This window comes from Martes martes, assembly GCF_963455335.1.
Source record: "Martes martes genome assembly, chromosome: 8".
Classification (NCBI taxonomy): Eukaryota; Metazoa; Chordata; class Mammalia; order Carnivora; family Mustelidae; genus Martes; species Martes martes.
Genome location: NC_137895.1, coordinates 85,223,375 through 85,237,242, shown reverse-complemented (window position 1 = coordinate 85,237,242; position 13,868 = coordinate 85,223,375). Strand labels below are relative to the sequence as shown.

The 13,868-nt window shown below is 43.3% G+C and overlaps 1 protein-coding gene across 1 annotated transcript; it reads left to right on the top strand.

Annotated features, from left to right (window-relative positions):
* The first annotated feature begins 1,531 nt into the window (after window positions 1-1,531).
* Window positions 1,532-6,742, top strand: BCDIN3D (BCDIN3 domain containing RNA methyltransferase). Its single transcript, XM_080812250.1, has 2 exons — window positions 1,532-1,776; window positions 5,433-6,742. Exons 1-2 carry the CDS (start codon window positions 1,543-1,545, stop codon window positions 6,075-6,077), a joined length of 879 nt encoding a protein of 292 aa, XP_080668376.1. The 5' UTR covers window positions 1,532-1,542; the 3' UTR covers window positions 6,078-6,742.
* Window positions 6,743-13,868: the final 7,126 nt, after the last annotated feature.

Below are 13,868 nucleotides of genomic sequence, written 5' to 3'. Positions count from 1 at the left end.
CCCCACTCCCTTCTCTGCCTGCCTCTCTGCCTACTTGTGATCTCTGTCAAATAAATAAATAAAATCTTTAAAAAAAAAAAAAAGTCCCTTGCCCAAGGGCCCCCGGTGTGGCTCAGTTGTTAAGCGACTCCCTTTGGCTCAGGTCATGGTCTCAGAGTCCTGGGATGGAGCCCTGCATGGGGCTCCCTGCTTAGCAGGAAGCCTGTTTCTCCCTCTCCCACTCCCTCCCACCCCTTGTGTACCCTTTCTCACTGTTTCTCTCTCTGTCAAATAAATAAATAAAATATTTTAAAAATTAAATCCTTTGCCCATTTTTAAAGTTATGTTATTAGTTCTTCTGCTGTTGAGTTATAGGAGTTTGTTCTACACTTTGGAAATTAATTCCTTATCAAATCTATGGTTTGCAAACATTTTCTCCCATTCTGTAAGTTGCCTTTTTACTCTATCAATGGATTTCATTGCTGTGCATTTTTTAGTTTGATGTAGTCTCACTTGTCTATTGTTGTCTCTGCTTTTCGTGTCACAGCCATGAAATCATTGCCAAGATCAGTGTTTCCTTTTTTTTCTACCTATCAAACAGTTTCAGTCTTACATTTAAGTTCTTCATCCACTATTTTGCATATGAGTATCCAGTTTTCCCACCACCACTTACTGATACTGAGTTTTCATTCAGCAGATATTTATTGAGCATCTTTGGACCAGGCATTATGGTACATACAGGGGATTCAAGGCTGAGAACAACATAATGGTTGCAAGCACATCCTCTGGAACCAGACAGCCTAGGTTCAAATCCTGGTACCATCATTTCTATCTGCATGACCTTGAGCAGATTACAAATTAGTTATACCCCAATGTCCTCATATCTAAAAAAATAACTATGGTCTTTTCCTCACAGGATTGACGTGATTATTGAAAGAATATATGTAGAAGTCCTAGACAGGTGTCTGGCACCCGATAAGCACTCTCAAGTGCTGCCTCTTAAGGCATGGTCCTTGCCTCTCAAGGAGCTCACAACTTACACTTGCCCCTATCCACCTGACCTACTTGGCAGTCAGGGCCATCTTGCTCTTTTAACACTTCAAATGACCCAAAGCTCCCGGCTACCTTTTCCTGGAACCATGAGATGAACAGGATACAAGTTCCTGTGTCACAGATTCCTTGCGTGACTCTGGGTAAGTAATATCTACCCTCTGGGTCTCACTTAATGCACTTGTAAAGGAAGGTAGCTGGGCCAAAATGGATTTCCAACATCCCAACAAACTCCTTGTTCTGGGTAGTTCAAGTTGAAACTATGTCAGCTTGGGAAGTCACTTAATCTCTTTGCCTTAGCTTCCTCACCTGTAAAATGGGATAATATTACTAACCACCCCCTAGGCTGCAGTGAGAGTTCAACGCAAACCGGGCTGGCACCGCTCTCCCAGCTGACCTCAGGTTCTGACCCACCCGCCTCCGCCATTCAACGCATGCGCGCTGTCGTCCCTGCCGCTCGCTAGCCGGTTCCCGACTTCCGGTTCCGCCGGGACCTGGAGGCCAGACCGACTAATGGCGGCGTCCACGAAAAAGGCCGCCGGGGGAGTTGAAGAGGCCGCGACGGAAGAGGAACCGCGAATTCTGGAACCCGGGGCAGCCCCGTTTGGAAACTTCCCTCATTATTCCCGCTTCCATCCTCCAGAAGAACGTCTCCGCCTCCTGCCCCCGGAGCTGCTTCGCCGGCTCTTTCCGCAGAGCTCCGAAACGAGGCCGATCCTGGGGCTCGACGTGGGGTGTAACTCTGGGGTGAGTGACGGGGGCGGGGTCGGAGGTCTGGGAGCTGGGCGGTTGGCTTCCTCCGCTTTCGCTGGGGCTTTGGTTTGGGCGGGGCATTACACCCATCACGACTTTTCCAGAATGAGTTTAAAGGCGTCTCCTGGGCCAACCCCTTGCTGCAGCTACCGGACCTCCAGGGTCCCACCACCATCTCTCTTAGGAATCGTGGGGAGGAACAATTTTTAACTCCGTTCCAAATTCCTGCGTCCCTCTCTTGCGTTCGCCTCCTCACAGCCAAACCTCATGTGGGTAGGGCCACCGTATTTGGGCGTCTGGCATTTGCCTTCTGTCCAGCGTGGCTGGCGACCTGGCCTCAGAGAGGGGGCTTCCGGAGACCCACCTTTGGGAGCACAGGGTTGGGATTGGTTTCCGGGGAGAGGTGAGCCGGGGTGACAGAATCATGTCTGGAATTTAGATTCGGGTACCATATAGTGTAGGATAGACGCTGGAGCCAAGTGGATATTTATTTAAAAAGCAGTGTGTTGACCGAATACAGTGGAGAGGATGAGAGGGAGAATACAGCTTCCTGGCGGAGGAAGGCATTGCCACGTCTTCTTACCACAAAGTATTTTTAGGCGTAGAGTGATTATAGTGAAATCACATCCAGAATATCGAAATCTCTCTCTGACACCTATCTGTAACTACTAGCGTATCCTAGAGGAACAGACATTCTAACCCTATGATTGCAGATCACAGGCATGTAATAAAAAGTAAGCCTTTATTCCTGACCCTAAATTCTTTCCCCCTACACAGTGGCACCCGCTGTTTATAATTTCTTGGGTATGCATCCTATGTGTACACAAGCATTTATGTATGTATAAATATCCCACCTCTTTTAGCTTTATACATAGTAACACACTATTTTTCACCTTGCTTTTCACTTAATAATTTGGAGGTCACCTATGTCACTACATTTTTTTAGCAGCTTCAAAATTGTATGGATGTACCATAATTTATAGGGTGCTTTTTTCACATTTCTAAAACTCCCAGGTCCCACTCTGGACTGATTCAGGATCTGGGGTGATTGAGCCCTTGAGTCTGTATTTTTTTTTTTTAAGATTTTATTTATTTATTTATTTGACAGAGAGAGAGAGCACAAGCTGGGGGAGCGACAGGGAGAGGGAGAAGCAGGCTCCCCTATGGACAGAGAGCCTGATGTGAGGCTCCATCCCGGGACCCTGGGATCATGATCTGAGCCAAAGGCAGATGCTTAACTGACTGAGCCACCCAGGCACCCCTGTATTTTCTTTTTTAAGCTTCTAGGGTGTTCTGAGATTGGGGAATTGAGGATGGAGAGGGTGAAGAGATGTGGAGGAGGAACTGATGTGACAAAATGACTAGTCAAATTGGCATACCCAAGATCAGATAGGAAGAGGGAGTCAGCAAAGATATAAGCATATAAATGGGGAGAAAATTAAGCAGCATAGTATAGGACCTTCCTACTCAAGATGTGGTCCTTGATCTGTAGCATCAGTATGACTTGACACTTAGAAATGCAGACTCTGAGGGTGCCTGGGTGACTCTGACAGTTAAGAGTCTGACTCTTGATCTCAGCTCAGGTCTTGATCTCAGAGTTGTGAATTCAAGCCCCGCATTGGGCTGCATGCTAGGTATAGAGCCTACTTAAAAAACAAAAACAAAAAAGACTAAAAAAAACTAGGAATACAGGGGCGCCTGAGTGGCTCAGTGGGTTAAGCCTCTGCCTTTGGCTCAGGTCATGATCTTGGGGTCCTGGGATCGAGTCCCACATCGGGCTCTCTGCTCAGCGTGGAGCCTGCTTCCCCTCTCTCTCTGCCTGCCTCTCTGCCTACTTGTGATCTCTGTCTGTCAAATAAATAAATAAAATCTTAAAAAAAAAAACAAAACTAGAAATACAGAACCTCAGTTCCCCTCCTCCACAGTCTACTAAATCAGCATCTTTATTTTAATAAGATCTGTAGATGATATGCATATCATTAATTATTAATACACATATTAAAATGTGAGTAACCTGGTATAGAGGAAAGAACCTAATGTAGCCTAAATCATTCCATGTACTATGTGACATTGGACAAGTCATTAGCCTCTGAATCATAATTTTTAAAATGTAGAATTTTTTGTGAACTATGCCACACATGCAGAAAAGTGCATAAAACATAAATTTATACTTTATGAATTATTATAATGTAGACACCTTTATGACAGTTGTCCAGATCAAGAATAAAACATTGTCATAGGAATCCCTTATATCACTACCCCTGTTCATAAACCCCCTCTCCATCCAGAGGTAAAAACTAGCCTGACTTTTATTATTATTTACTTGCTTTTCTTTCTTTTTTTTTTTAAAGATTTTATTTATTCATTTGACAGACAGAAATCACAAGTAGGCAGAGAGGCAGGCAGAGAGAGAGAGGAGGAAGCAGGCCCCCCGCTGAGCAGAGAGCCCAATGCAGGGCTCCATCCCAGGACCCCGGGATCATGACCTGAGCCGAAGACAGAGGCTTTAATCCACGGAGCCACCCAGGTGCCCCACTTGCTTTTCCTTATAGCTCACTATTTTTGTATCCCTCAGCAATATAGTTTAATCTTGCCCATTTTTGAACTTCATATAAATGGAAGGTTGCCGTGTATTTTGTTTTGTGTCTTGCTTTTTTACTCAGCATTGTGTATTTGTGAGAGCCATCTATATTGATACACTGAGCTGAATTCCTTCATTTGTAACTGCTATTTAGAGCACCCTAATGAATATACCACATTATTTATCCATGCTACTATTATTGGACATTAGGTGATTTCCCGCCACACTTTCTTCACCTGCACAAAGGGCATGAGTATTTTCTTTACAGGATTGTTGCACAGAGCAAAATGAGGTGATACATAAAAATGCCTTGAAGAAGTGCATTAGAACAACACAAATTTGAATTGGTTATAATGGTTATAGAACTCAGCATTAGAGAAGGGAGATGGTGACTTGTTTGCAAGTCAGAAAGGTGCTGAGTTGGTGAAAATCACAAATCATTAGACTTGGCTAGAAGGAATATCAGTAGGGACTTTTGGGAGTAATGGATGCAGAAGCAGAGGAAATCCCAGAACGGGGTGGTGAGGCATAAGCCAGGTAATAACACTGAGGCTGTAGAGTGAAGGCTAAATAAGGAATCTTTGGAATCCAGACTTACTCAACCACAAGTCTGAAAAGCAGATTTTCGTAATATGGTGCTTGCTGTGTTCTTCACCTTCCTGATAAGGAACACTGGTTATGACCTTGGAACTCTTTCCTCCTCCTTGGGGTCTGAGATACCTAAAAAAAGAAAGGAGAAAAAAGTGAGTTTACCAGCATATTACTTAAGCTGGAAAAGACTGCTCTTGGCTCCTTTGCCACACTCATTTGTGTAACTTTCAACCATACAACCCAATGTACCACCAATGTCAGGAAAGTATAGAGAGGACACATTATAGCCTGAGACCCCTGGAGGGTGCTGAGAATCTGCTCTGTGGAAAACTTTTTTGGCAACCTCCTTAGTCTAGGAGCTTCACATCCTATAAAGCCAAGAGTATGTAACAGTCTGATGGGATGATGAGAGATAGAGGTTTTTCTTCCATTCACTGGTTGAGAGCTGCAATGACAAAGCTCTTCTGGATTTCTCTAGGATCTGAGTGTGGCTCTATACAAACACTTCCTTTCCCTACGTGATGGGGAGACCTGCTCAGATGCCTCAAGAGAACTCCATCTACTCTGCTGCGACATAGATCCAGTCCTGGTGGAGCGAGCTGAAAAAGAATGCCCTTTTCCTGATGCCCTGACCTTTATCACCCTGGACTTTATGAATCAAAGAACCCGGAAAGTTCTCTTGAGCTCTTTCTTAAGCCAATTTGGACGTTCAGTTTTTGACATTGGCTTCTGCATGTCAGTAACCATGTGGATTCATCTGAACCACGGGGACCATGGCTTGTGGGAGTTCCTGGCCCACCTTTCCTCCCTTTGCCGCTACCTCCTTGTGGAGCCACAGCCCTGGAAGTGTTACCGGGCAGCTGCACGGCGTCTCCGGAAGCTGGGTCTTCATGATTTTGACCACTTCCATTCCCTTACCATCCGAGGTGATATGGCCAGTCAGATTGTGCAGATCTTAACCCAGGACCATGGCATGGAATTAGTTTGCTGCTTTGGCAACACCAGCTGGGACCGAAGCCTTCTGCTCTTCAGGGCAAAAGAAACCACAGAGACTCATCCAATTCCTGAATTACTGACAGAGGAAGGGAAAGAAAGGAATAGATTAGGCTTCTGGAGACAGTGAGATGGGACGGTGGGAAGACCAGGAAAGGTATTGAAAGGGTGTTTTACTAAGAACTAAGTTAACTTAATTCATGATTGTAAAGCAGCCTCAAAACGTGGCAGAAGCTTTTGGCAAAATGTGCAGGACATGAAATTGAAAGAATCAGTATCTATTCCCTACTGTTTGAGTTCGTCCTGGAAGGGAATATATCTGTGGAGCAATGAGCTGGGCTGTCCAGATTGAGATGGCCTAGAGAAAGTGATCCTGGTTCTAGGATATGGAAGGGGCTGCTTATAATGGTTAGAGACGTAGACCAGGCTAGCCTTAGAATGCATCAGGTCCATGGGCAACTTGAATCTAATCTGGCTTCTTCAGGCTGTTTCTGGACTTACTCACCCTGCCTTTAGGCAAAACCTCACAATACAATCTGGAAAGAAGAGTCACTGGCCTGGCTAAAGGAGAGGGTTGGTAAGAAAAACATCTTATTTTTCCAGAGCAGGTCAAGTGTCCAACATGCTCTGGCTCAGCACAGCAGGTAACAGATACTGTCCAAAATGAACTGACTAGCATTTATAAAATGTTTAAAAGATTTAAATTATGAACCCAATATCCAGCTGGTCCAAAAGAAATTAATGAAGTGGGATTGTATAATTATGTATAATAAAAGTGACTTGAGTATGATTGAGAATGTCCTGTGATTCTGGCATTGGTAGGAAACTTCTGCTTTTAACCACTCCCATCCAGGGAAGGTTTCAGCTAAGAAAAAGAACCTCACCCAAGCTCAGAATGGAAAACACGCCAGAGAGTAAGTTAATGGACTTTTTTGTTAGCATCCTCTGCCAAAGCATACCAGTACGGGGGTGGGAATATGTGCAGGGAAGCAGGCATAAAATGCAGTCTACAGTTGGATGACTTTAGCATAAATGCTATGGGATAGGTGTCACTGATGTCTGTCAGGTTTTTGACACCTGTGAGTTGAGTGCAAGGGAAAGTGGAAGATGGAGAAAGATTTGTTTGGTGGAGAGAAGATAAGAAAACAAAATATAGCTAAGAAGGGAGACTAGATTGACGAGCTTCAAAATCCTGAAGGTCCTATTATTTTCTGAAGTTATAGAAGGAGGAGTAGGGAATAAGAGAGTCTGAACCACCAGTTCGACACTGGATCTCTTGATGGAGAAGTTAGAAAAGTTCCTGCTAGAGAATTTGCGCTTTATACATGACAGCAAAAACTAGTGCAGTCCCTAAACAGTAGAATGGAACCAAAACCTTCATTTAGGAAAACCAGTTTTTCTATTTTGTGCAGGGTAATTACGTGGTTGGTGCCATTTCCAATCTCAGACTCCAGTACTACTTTTCAATCTTTTTATATTCCAGTTCCTGATCACTTTCATCCTAGTGACTCTTCTAGACTTTTACCCTTCTGCAGGTTCTTGACTGTATCCCAGCTCCATTCATCTAAGCAGATGACCTAGCCACCAATCAGCGCCATTCTTGTTTGCTGGGTCAGGAAGTCTTTTCTTGCCCTCCGTCTTAATCCCTTTCATCTTCCCTCCTTTTCACTTCTGAACTTACCCAGTGAGCTTTTACCCAGATAATCTCTGCCCAAATTCCTGATCCCAACCTCTACTACCTCTCCCAAACTGTGTTTTTTTGAGAATCCCCTTGGTGTCTCCTTGGCCTCATTGACTCCTTCCTGTCCACCTGCCAGCATGCTCAGTTCTCTCTCATCTTCAGTACCAACTTTTCCTCTGTCCAGTCTCCCTTCAGGTTTATTCAGTCTCTCTCCCTCTATCTCTTTACCACCAAACATGAGCAAAGTCCTTGAAAGAATAGACCCCAGAGCCACACTCTCTGATTTCCCATTCATCAGTGACCCCCTTAATGCCAAATCCTGAGGCCTTGTTCAGTCTTTCCTGGGTCAAGGCACTATTCACTACTGACCCCTTCTTTGAACTCCTCTTCCTTGGTTTCCTCACCATGCCCTTAACCATTTTTTCTTCCTCTCTCTTAGTTTTTCTCTACTCTTGAAGGAGTTCAAATTTTAATTGAACTTAAGTTACCTGGAGAGTCCTGGATTCATCTCCAGAAACAGTGATTCAGGTTAGGAATGGGGTCTGGGAATTGGTTTGGCTTGATTAGATTTGGGTTTTTTGCATTTTTAAAAAATTATGGTAAAATGCATATAACATAAAATTTACCATTTTAACTGCTTTTAAGTGTGTAATTCCATAGCATTAAATACACTCACAATGAGGAGTCAGCTCTTTGTTAAAAAACCCCAGGTGACTCTGTGGCAAACCAAAATAGACCACACTTTGATTGCTTAGGGTTCCTTAGGGTCCCTCCAGTCCACTTCCACTCCCCTGCCTTTAGCAACCACCTATGTGCTAATCACTCCCAAATATATTGGTGGCCCCACCTCCACAGTTGTAGGTTAATATTTTTCCTGTTTTGTAGTCATATCACCCTAGATAGCTGTTAGTCGCTTCAGAGTCAACATATCCCAAACTCATTACCCTCATTCCAAACCTAATCCTATCTGTTGCCATCCACCCATTGCTCAAGTTGCAAACTTCAGTTTTTGACAAAGTCAAAAAGTCCAGTAAATTCTACCAATAATATGTAAATCCCATTTATTCCATCCCAGGTGGCTGGTGCCTAACAGGCATTTCTGTGTTAAGTCATCTACCCTCTAACCCCTACTGCCAGTTTTCCCTTCCTCAGATATCTAGTTATGCCAGTATTTTTTTTTAAAGATTTTGTTTATTTGATAGACAGATCACAAGTAGACAAAGAAGCAGGCAGAGAGAGAGAGGGAAGCAGGCTCCCTGCTGAGCAGAGAGCCCGATGTGGGGCTTGATCCCAGGACCCTGGGATCATGACCTGAGCCAAAGGCAGAGGCTTTAACCCACTGAGCCACCCAAGCGCCCCTAGTTATGCCAGTATTATGCTTTAAAACCTTCAGTGTTTTCCTAGTGCCTAGAGTCCTGTCCTTTATCCAGTGCCTAAACCATTGTTGTTCAATAGTAGCCACTTGCTATTTAAAATTTAAATGAAGTAAAATGAAATAAAATTTAAAGTTTAGCTCTTCAGTCATACTAGCCACATTGCAGGCGTTCAATAGGCGATGTGACTAGTGGCTACCTTGTTAGTACAGATTTAGACCATTTCCATCACTGCAGAAAGGTATATTGAGCAGCACTGGTCTTAATGCTTTTCCTCCTCACACCAATCACACTGAACTCCTACCACCCTGTCAGACTTGCCACGTCCTTTCATACCTATGAGACATAGCATAAACTCCCTCTGTTTCCCTTCTTTCTCCCCCAGCTCTGCCACCTTGCAACCTAGTTGAACTGTTTGTACTAAAAGATGGCTCAGATGTTATATTTTGTCAGAAATCTTTCCCCCAACTCCTGTATACTTTGCATTTGTTACTACATTCTAGTGGGGACTTCGTGTGGAAGCCTCTATTACGGTATTTACCTCATTATATTATAATTATTTATATGGCTCTGCCCCCCCCCCCCACATAAGACTGATCTCCTCAAGCCTGACTTATCTTTATATGTTGAGGCCTAACACAATGGCTGACACATGGCAGGTAGCTGAGAAGTACTTGTTGAATTAATATATGAATGAACAAAAGAGAAATGGATCTGAATTCGAGTACTGAGAAGAAAAGGGAGATCTGTGATTGGGCAGAAAACTGCCCAGGAAACGGGGAGAAATTAGAAATGGGGAGAAATTAGAAAATTGAGAGAGAGATAAGCTTAGCCTTTGGCATGGAAGTTTGAGGTATGTTTTCTCAAACATATCTTTGCAATAAAATGTCCATTTTGGGGTCCCTGGTGGCTCAGTCGGTTAATCATCTGACTGGCTCAGGTCATGATCCCAGGGTCCTGGGATTGAGCCCCCGTGTTGGGCTCTCTGTGCAGTGGGGAGTTGGCTTCTCCCTCTCTCTCTGCCCTCCCTCACCCCCCGCTCATGTTCTGTCTCTCACCTAAATCTTTAAAAAATAAAAATAAATAAATGTCCATTCCAAGGCCTGGTTTGGGCATCTAGACAGTAAGACTAGATAGAAAAATTTGGAAGTCAGTCATATACAGTGATTGAGGTTTAAAGAGTAGTAAATTCCAAAAATACATGGATATGATGAGAGGACCAGATCCTAGGTCTGAGGGCTGCCAATAGTTATTGAGTTTGGGGGTGGCAGGGAGGGAAGGAAGAACCAAAAGAGGTCTGGTTAGAAACAGGAGAAAAGAAAAAAAGAGATAATATATCACCATGTGCCAGACAGCATCACAAAGCCAAGGCAGAGCTGGGCTTTGAACCTAGGCAGTGCAGTGGCAGAGTCTGGGCCTTGGCTACCATGCCTCAAGATGTCACAGAAATCCAAGACTGGGAAGAGACTCCAGAAAGCCAGGGAAAAAGAGCATGAGCTTTGGAGTTACTGTGCTTCCTCAAGTTAAGTAAGAACAGGAGACCCAGTCAGGCAGCTCTCGGCTATTCCAGGTAGTCTTTGAAATGCCCTCAGAGAAGTCAGGCCTAATTCTAGGTTGAGCAGTACTCTAGGTTGAGTACCTGAGTAGCACCCCTGCTGCCGCCTACCTATTTAACAGACTTGGCCTGCCTGAGCGTTTTGGAAAAGCAGTCAGCGGCTACACAGAGCACACACAGACACTGTTCTAATTAGTTTTAATTACGTTCTCACTGTACCTTTGACTCGCCAGCTACCCTGATCTTCCCCTGAATTCCTGAAATTCCTAATCGGCCCCTAACTTTGATCCCTGAGTGGGACCTCCAAAAAGTGGGTTTCGGGGCACCTGGGTGGCTCAGTGGGTTAAGCCTCTGCCTTCAGCTCAGGTCGTGATCTCAGGGTCCTGGGATGGAGTCCCACATCGGGCTCTCTGCTTGGCAGGGAGCCTGCTTCCTCCTCTCTCTCTCTCTCTGCTTGTCTCTCTGCCTACTTGTGATCTCTGTCAAATAAATAAAATAAAACCTTTTTTTTTTTTTTAAGTGGGTTTCAGTCTGTCTCATGCTTAGGAGGTGAGGATTCCAAGGCCAACTTCAGGATGTATCAGTCAGATCCTTCTCAGCCCCATGAGATCAAGTTTGACCCAGGAACAGTGCAGTGGAAAGAAAAATCCGGTTTGGAATCGAGATCTGTAACTCATTCCATAACCACCCTGTTCAAGTCACTTAACCTCTCTGAACCTCAGTTTACTCATCGGTACAACCAAAATCACAAGACCTTCCTTTTCCTGTGCCCAAATGAACTGGAGTGTGTACAGGTATTTTGCAGAATATAAAGTGTTAAACCGAAACAAGGTGCTGTGACATTCTATAAGCATGCCCCAGACTACGACTATGTTTGTTGGACTAAAAGCTTATGAGAAAAATATCTCATCTCTGTAGAATGCATCTTACTGTCTCTAATAATTTGTGTTTTAGGACAAGGAAGTAATGAGTTCAGCTTTAGCACTGCAGAGCATTTTAAAGGAAGCAATGCTGGGAGGGAATGATCGTTGCTGATGGAAATGAGGCCAATTTATGATGGTCTCAGAGTGATCACAGTGGTTACAGATGTGACTTTACCTACTTCTCTGTAAATTTTAAGGATACTTTGGAAACCTTGTGCCTCTGCAGCTGGTGCTCTCTCCCTTCACCAGGGCAGTGCAAAGAAATGTATGCAAGGCTGTGGCAGGTTGAATAATGGTCCCCTAAGATGTTCACATCCCAATCCCTGGAACTTGTGAATGCTACCTTAGATAGCAAAAGGGACTTTGTAGATGCGTACAGATGTGTAGATATATAGATTAAGGATTACAGATTTTCCAATTGAAAGATTAATCTGGATTATCCAGATGGGTCCTAAATGTAATCACATGTGTCCTTATAAGAGGGAGACAAAGGGAGATTTGACCACAGCAGGAGAGAGAATGATAGAAGCAGGAGGTTGGAGTGATGTGAGGAAGGGTTGTGGGCCAAGAAGTGCAGGTAGAAAAGACAAGAAAATGGATTCTCCATTTCCTTGGTAAGGAATGCAGTCCTGCCAACACCTTAATTTTAGACTTCTGACCTCCAGCACTGTAAGAAAATAAATTTGTGTTGTTTAAACCAGTAAGTTTGTAATGATTTGTTAACAACAGAAACAGGAAACTAATACAGGGGCTCTGACAACAGTGAGACTAGACTACAAGCCAAGCGGCACCTGTCCTGAATAACTTCTTAATGGCAGAAAATGGCCTCAGTGACCAAATCGATAGGCCAGGACTCCATCTACATGGTTAACTGAGGACTCCTCAATCACTAAACCCTTTGGGAGATGCTTCAGCTTCTGAACCTGACCTCTTCCATTGGCTCAGCAGTTACCTGACCTATTGAAAGGAACCATTGTATTTCAAGTCTGTAGCAGTTACTTTCAAAGATGTATAGTGTTCATAATCCATGAAGGTACAGATTGTAGACTGGCCCATGAGAGCCTTTGGAGACAGTGAGACTATCTTTGGCTCCAAGAGATCATCTTATTTATGCTCAAACCAGCATAATTTAGGAGCCAACACTAAGCATGATGAGCCTTCTTGAGGAACAAGAATCAACAATGGTCCTGGATATTCTTTAACTTAAGAAAATACATATATTTATGTATGTATACATATATATGTGTGTGTGTATACACACACATCTCTAACATGTATATATATGTAATCCAATATTTCTAAAAATGATCATTTCAACATGCGGTCAGTATACAAATTATTAATGAGATATGTTACATTATTTTTTTATTCCATCCAATATGCAGCCAATGCATACAGTTTTGTGGCAAATCAAGAAGTATTTTATTAAATTCCTTCCATTTACCCAGTGTGCTTTTAGCTGTTTGGGGGGTAGGAAAAAGTAGATGAAAGAACCCTGGACTTCCAAAGGTTAGATTTGATTCATTCAGCAAATATGTTAAAGTTGAGAAAAGAAGAGTCTCAAACAAGGCAGCACATTATCGTGTGAGCTTCAGCAAAGGAAAAATCTTTGTGGGCTACAGTGGGCATGGAAGACTTTCTAGATGATAAGGGATTTGAGCTGTTCCTGAAAGGAATATAGCTTTTGCGGTGATGGACAAGAGGGAAAGGCGCACACCCTGTGAGCCTGGAGAAAGGAACCTTTCAACAAAGGTACAAAGGAATGGGTACTGTGTACATTAAGAACAGATAGGATCAGCTGGTCTATAATAGAGATGTCATTCTGAGCAGTAGTGAGAAATGACAGTGGTCTTCACCATTTAAATCGATTTTGGATGAAATATTTAAAGTAAAAAGAAAACCTATAAACATACTAGAAAAAAAAGTTTTAAAAAAAGGTACTTTCTAAACATAAAAAGCCTAAAAGCTGTCAGGGAAAAGACCAATAAATATGGTAAAGGAAAAAAAAAATCAATGAAGTCAGAAGACGCACTACTAGCTAGGAATACAATTTGCGATACATGTGACAAAGAGTAAATTTCATTAAAACAACGCTTACACGTCTGTTAGAAAAGACATTCACAAAAAACAATAATGGCAGATGAACACCTGAAAACTTATTTAATGTTACCAATTATATACAAATAAAAACAATGCAGGAATATTTCAGGGGGCACCTGGGTGGCTCAGTGGTTTAAAGCCTCTGCCTTTGGCTCAGGTCATGATCTCAGGGTCCTGGGATCGAGCCCCGCATCAGGCTCTCTGCTCCGCAGGGAGCCTGCTGCTTCTTCTCTCTCTGCCTGCCTCTCTGCCTAGTTGTGATTTCTCTCTGTCAAATAAATAAAATATT